Source organism: Thalia democratica, chromosome 4 (genome assembly GCF_965202585.1).
Source record: "Thalia democratica chromosome 4, ktThaDemo2.hap1.1, whole genome shotgun sequence".
In the NCBI taxonomy this organism is placed as follows: domain Eukaryota; kingdom Metazoa; phylum Chordata; class Thaliacea; order Salpida; family Salpidae; genus Thalia; species Thalia democratica.
Genome location: NC_139168.1, coordinates 74750049 through 74756858, shown reverse-complemented (window position 1 = coordinate 74756858; position 6810 = coordinate 74750049). Strand labels below are relative to the sequence as shown.

The window sequence follows — 6810 nt, the reverse complement described above, 5'->3', positions numbered from 1 at the left end:
AATAACTTAATTAAGATATCCAAAAATACTACGTAATAGATCTTATAAACATTTTGAAAAATCATGCTAAAACTAAAACTCGAAGTACTTTTTTTAAAGTTTTGAACGGTTTTTAAAGTAAAAGTAAAGACAGGAAAACACACATCGCTAAACTGTATAATTTTTTTATAGTTTTTAAATTGCTACAAATAGTACAAATAATCATAAGAAAAATAACAAAACACACAACATGCAAACAATTAAAATAAATATGAAAATACATACATAATATAAGTTTAGTTCACTAGTATAAAAAACAAGACTTTATGAGAAAAGCACATGAACATTATGGGAAAATGATATATATTAAACGTGCAAATGGAACTGTACAAATGTTATATAATGATCAATGTTTAATGTACAAAATATGTTATAATGATCAGGTTTGATATTCAACTAAAATTTATTCAGTAGAGGCAGCAAGGTAGTTATCCTTTTGTATTTATCTTTTTTAAAAACAAGTAAGTCTTTATTAATGATTTGTGTTAAAACTTATATTCAATGTGTAAAAGTACCAATAAAACTCACTCCAAATTTAAAGAAAACGCAATGAATTGTAATAAATTTCAACAGGAGAAGCGCTTCTAAAACTTTACAAAGTTCTTTTCTACTACAAGTTGATCACAAAAGTTTTTGTTTTTTTTAACCGTATCTTTTATTTTTTGAATTTAAACATTTACTCGATGTTTAGTAAAAAAAAAAGTTCAATTCCGTAACAAAGTATTATTTTTCAGCTTTTTAATTAAAATGAATGCTTCAAATTCGTTGAAAATATTTTGCTAACTCTTTATATATACCAGTACAAAAGTAGACGCTTTTTACTAAAAATATTCTTAATTTAATACAAAAGTATTCTTTTTTGCACCGTCTTTCTACAAATGGGACATTCGGTCATTCTGTCTCCGCAAAGCTGGCAGGTTCCATGTCCGCACAAGAATATCATGTTTCTTGACCTATCCAAACATACCGGACAAATTGTCTGTTAAAACAAAATAAAAAAGTGTACTTATTTATTACAAGCATAAAAGTATCATTATTTTACTCCTATCTAAACATAACGGATAAATTATCTGTATAATAATGATATTTTATTTTAAAACTTAACAGTTTTTCTTCTTCTGTTTAGTAATACAGGGAATAAGCCTGTTAAATAGTTTCTACAAAATAAAAGTTAATAACTGTACATGAATAAAAAAGTACAAGTTTTCTGTTTTCAAGCATATCGGTCTTGTACCGAAACAGAAAACTTAGACTTTGTTTTACATGTACACTGTTTATTTAATAACTAACATTTTGTACCAAAAGTTTGTTTATGAAAGAATTGTCATGTAACTGAATTTAATAACACTATGTCAGATATACTGTATCTTTTATTAAATTTAAAGTAGCTTAGTTCAAAGCTAATTAAGACTGTTTAAGTTTTGTATAGATTTATTCATTCACAAACTTGATGTTTTATGTCATTAAACTGTTGCTATAACTTTTGAATGTCATTAAAAAAAAAACATTAAAACTTGTAACAAAAAAAAAATAAAATAAAATTACAAACCTTTTGCTTTATGTTTTTGTGTTGTTGCTACAGCTTTTTTACTTAATAGATAATACAAAATTAAATAAACAAAATAAATTTAAAAAATTTTTGCTTTATAACAACGTAAGTTATTTATACACCAATTTACGAACTTGTTAGTTAAATCTCATGGAGTTATTACTGCTGCATTTTAGTTTTAACATGTTTAGTATAGTTTTTATGTACTTATTTAGAAACCTTTTGTATAATGTCATAGAGTTGTTGCTGTAACGCTTAATTTAATAAAAAAAAATATTAAATAAACAAAATAAATAAAAAAAACTTGTTGCTTTATTTCATAGAGCTCATGCTATAATATTTCATTTAAAATAAATATTAAATAAACAAAATAAATTTCAAAAAATGTTGTATAATGCCATGGAGTTGTTGCTGTAACGCTTAATTTAATAAAAAAAAACATTTAAAAACAGAATAAGTTTCAAAACTTGTTGCTTTAAGTCATGAAGATGTTTCTGCAGCTTTTATTTTGATAAATAAAACAAATTAAAAAAACAAAATAAATTTAACAACTTGTTATTTAATTTACGAACTTGTTAGTTAAATGTCATGGAGTAGTTGCTGCTGCATTTTAGTTTTAGCATATTTAAAATAAATGTTATGTACTTATTTAAAAACTTGTTGTATAATGTCATAGAGTTTTTGCTGTAACTCTTAATTTCATTAAAAATATATATTAAAAAAACAAAATAAATTTAAAAACTTGTTGTTTAATGTCATGGAGTTGCTGCTGCAGCTTTTTTATTTCTGCCTCGCTGTTCCTCGAGTCTTTCTTCTGCACCAGCATGTTATTGTTCGCTCGCATCTTCATTTGACTTGAAGAACATGCTCCTGTAAAACAATTTTAATTAAGAATAATGTAGTAAATATTAAACGTATTTTTTAATGTAAGTTAATTTATCTAACTCGAAGAACATGCTCCTTTAAAAAATTAAGATTAGTGGAGTAAATAAGTAAGGTTTAGCGTAATTTTTAATAGAATTTGTTTCATCTTACTTGAAGATCATCCTCTTGTAAAATAAATTAAACTAGATTTATGAGAAATAACAAAATAAGTTAATCAACTAGAAAAGTAATTAAAATTAAATAGCTTGAAAAGTTAATATACATGATATCTTAAAAGCAGGGTTTAAACCTTCGCAAAACACGATTACGGTCCCGAGTTGTTCTAAGTTAACAAGTAATAAAGCAGAATTTTTACAAACTTATTAAAAAAAAATCAGTTATTTACTAACATTAACATTTTAAAAGTAATATTTCTCGGAGAACATAACAACATGTTTACCTTGATAAATAGACATTGTGTAGGCGTTGTTAGAATTGTTTCTTTTCAAACTTGTATTATAATAGTTGTTCTTTATTTTCGGTTTTGACAAAGTTGGGTAGAAATGGTTTTGTTTCTTATTCACTAAACTTCCATTCTTCAAAAGAGTTATATTTTTTGATAACAAAACATAAAATAAACTAGATATAAATCGTTTTGTACAAAAGTACTAAATCTTCAATAATTTAAATGAATTTTACTCTTCAGTATACTTAAAACAAAAATTTGCCAATTGATAAAGTCGTTATCAACTCTGTTTGACAAATAGATTTCAAAGTTAACAAAAGTGTTCTTAAATACAGCATGATTACTATTTCAACTAGCTTTCTCAAATTACCAAAGAATTAGGAGTGTTACAATTCGGAGAACTTCTATTCAACTGAGGATTGTTCTGGTTGCCAGAAAATTGAGGGTTGTTATGAAGCGGTATCTTACTTTCTATAAGCTTTCTGCACTGTACACACTTCTTCATTAGTTTAGCACAATCTGTAAAAAAAAGTTGATTCAGACGTGAGACTAAATTCATATTGCCAACATACCGTTAAGGCTACTTTTATTTTAATTTGAAATTATTATAATCTTATAGGAAGAAGATTTCCAAGTTTTAATAGTGGGTGAATTCTCTATACTTCAAACTATATTTATATAACATAGTTTAATAAGTTAACGTTATAAAACCCCAAAATGTTCTTTAGACTTTTTATAAGATTAATAACTTACTCTAAGATATATACAAAACAAACTTGAACAGGCACATAGATGGTTGCAAGGTTTGAACAGAACACTGGCCTGATTTTCACTGCATACGTAACATTCAGTCGTTGGTACCTGTTATAATATTATTTTTGAAAATTAAGATTATAGTTAAACTTGTATGTCTCCATGTATTTATCATAGTTAAATAGCTTATTATACATAACATTCTGTCGTTGGTACCTGTGGTATTTTTTTGTTGGGTTTGATCATTTTAGTTAATTTACTGAATTAATTTCAAGATTGAAAAGTTTTAGCTTTTTTTTAAACTTAACTTGACAAGTTTTAAAATTGATAAACTGCTTCTAAGTTACAATGTAACTTTTTGGCATTTGGTTATAAACTAGTTATGAAAATTTTTATAATTTCATAATTTCTTCACGTACTGAACAATTTTGTTTCATATTGAAACAAAACAAGTATAAATTAAACAACCGCTTTGTGGAGCAAAAGAAGTCTTGCTAAACTTATTTTTCAAAGTAAGTTTCAAGTTTATACAGCTAGTGTTTTTCAAAAGTAAGTTTTTATTAACATTAAAAGAAATTAGGTAGAACAGAGGACAAAACAAGAAGATAGTTTAACAAGGTTTTCTATTAAAATTCTTTACAGCTAGGTTTCGTAGAAAACTATGTCTCAAAAAAACATAAGTAAATAACTTGAAACCAAAAGTCAATGACTTTAGCTCTTAGCCTTACTAGAGATTCACCGGTCCGGATTATCAATCCGGTAGATCACCAACCTTGACCCAAGGTTAACCTCTAATTTTAAGGAAAACTCCTAAATTATATTTCTGATTATTTAGTTATAATAATCTGATATCCAAATGAAATGCTACTTTAATGTTTAACTCTATTTATTACTATAAAGTAGATAGCTAATGTGGTTGAATATAAATTGCAAGCCTGCGGGTCATCGTAACTGTTGGATAGTTCGTTACAGTTGACTGATTTCGACGTTGTTGTCTTAGAAACCACATCGTCATTATTAGTTTCCACGGTAACGTTTTCACCACGAAACTCGTTTGGTGTTGCGACGCATTTGGAGGGTGACGTAATTTTAGATTGTGACGTCATCACGCATAAGTTGTTCATTGCAGTTTCAACGCAGCTGTGACAAACATTGTGACGTCATAAGGTAATTGAAAAAAAAAAACAGTTATTATAATATTTTTATACATATAAATGTACTTTAAAAATACTTAATGTATGTCATCAAAGTAGTAATACTATTTGTCTTGATTGTAATTAAGTTTAGCTCTTTTAAAGTCAAAAAGTATTATGTTTATTTAGAAAATAACTTAATGCGAACAACTTGTTAAAATTAAAACATGCTTAAAAGGTATTGTTGTGGTGATTACTTAAATTATCATATTTAATTCAAATATTCAAATTTAAAAGTTACACAATTTTTCTTCAAACTCACTTCATTACAGTGACGTCATTTGAAGCTTGCTGTTGGGATTTTGACGAAAAACAGGCTTCTGCTCCGGTCGCCTCTATTTCGTCTTTCCCTTGAACACCTCGCTTTACTTGTGAGCTGTTTGCTTCGGTGGTTTGATATTTTGTTTCCAGTTTTAAAATCGGATTGTCCTCACTAAAACTGTCTTCCCAGCCCCTGTTAATTTCAATAAAAAAAATATTATTCTTATTTAAACAAGTTAATATCTTAGCACTTAAGTTTTAAATGCGTTGAAAGAGTCTGCTTTTTTATTTTAAGATGTTCTTTGTATACTAAAAATTTATAGTTCCTGGGCGAAGAAAGAACTAAATAAATTAAATTGCATTTAATTATTTCACAACTTTATTTTAAGTTTTGTTATAAATACAAAATAAACTCAGTTTTGCTTAATTTATTTGTTTTGCGCATTACTAAAACAGCTAACGTCAATAACGGATTTAAAAGTGTTTCAAATTTTAGTTTAATTTAATTTTTTTTTTAGTTAAATAGAAATAAAAAGTTGGTATGACGCAGTTGTTGTATTTATATATACAGCGTAGAACAAATGTCAAATCAATTAAGTGAATTGAACTTTAATGAGTTATTTTAACTCGCAACTTTTAAACAAGTTTGATTGGTTTCATGACGTAAATAATTGGTAGTAAGAAGCAAAATTAAATAAATTAAAGAGATTTATTAATATTTTTAGATATAAAAACATTTTTGACGTACTTAAACTTGAATTTATTGTATTAAGTTATAATATGTTTACCTTAATAAATAAAAATTATGCTAATCTTTAAAATTTACACAAAAAAGTAAGTGCACATAAACGGTAGTTATAGAAATAATTCTGCAAAACTACTTATTGTGTAACTTTAAATAAAATACTTGCTTTCTTTACTAGCTTTTGAAGCAGTTATTTTTGCGTAAATGGTCAAGGACAACATAATATTAATTTAAATAGTATTTACTTCAAAACAATTAAAACAAGTTTTTTAAGTATTTCGTTTTATTGAAGCAGGATTTATCTTATTTTTTTGATTTTAACTTAATTTTTGTTGCTAAACTTAAAATGATGTGAACTTATTAGCATGTATTTCAAATTAAACAAAACATAACGACAACATTAAAAATTTACGTTGTGGACAGGGTAAGTTAAAACTTTGAGGGGACTGATTTGAAGGCCTAATTTTATATTGTTATAAATTGTAAAGTACGACATAAAACTTTCTTAAAGTTAAACACAAAGAGATTTTTTGGCATTCGAAGGTGTTAAGTTTTATTCTATATAAATATTTAAAAAAAAAGATGTAGGAATTATTATATAATTTTATCGTACTTTAAATACACTTTTAGAAGTTTGCGCAAGTAACAAATTATTCGGTCTATAAAATTTCAACAGACTTGTGCAAATCTGAGAAACACATTTATTTTAGTTATTTGATATCGTTATTAGCACAATTGTACATCGTTCTATTGTATTATATGTCACCCCTTGGGCGATATTGCAAGTTATTTACAATTATTTTTACCTGTTATATTACCTCTACAAAAATAGTCTTTGAACATTAGCGGTCAGCTGATAAAATATCTTGCGAACAGTATACTACCATAAATTTAGTTTTTAACATAACAATACACAAAATTTTATCTTGTAATAAAAGTG

General features: G+C 26.0%; 1 protein-coding gene across 1 annotated transcript in view; it reads right to left on the bottom strand.

The window, feature by feature from the left end:
* Nucleotides 1-237: 237 nt before the first annotated feature.
* The window catches only part of LOC145834532 (E3 ubiquitin-protein ligase MIB1-like), a 77657-nt gene continuing 71084 nt past the window's right edge, over nt 238-6810 (bottom strand). The window contains exons 24-30 of the mRNA XM_082941977.1: nt 5127-5318; nt 4607-4811; nt 3695-3779; nt 3289-3437; nt 2913-3048; nt 2331-2458; nt 238-1018 (exon numbers count right to left, since the gene is read on the bottom strand). Coding sequence (XP_082798103.1) covers nt 878-1018; nt 2331-2458; nt 2913-3048; nt 3289-3437; nt 3695-3779; nt 4607-4811; nt 5127-5318 — 1036 coding nt within the window. The 3' untranslated portion in view covers nt 238-877. The remainder of the gene's footprint in view (nt 1019-2330; nt 2459-2912; nt 3049-3288; nt 3438-3694; nt 3780-4606; nt 4812-5126; nt 5319-6810) is intronic.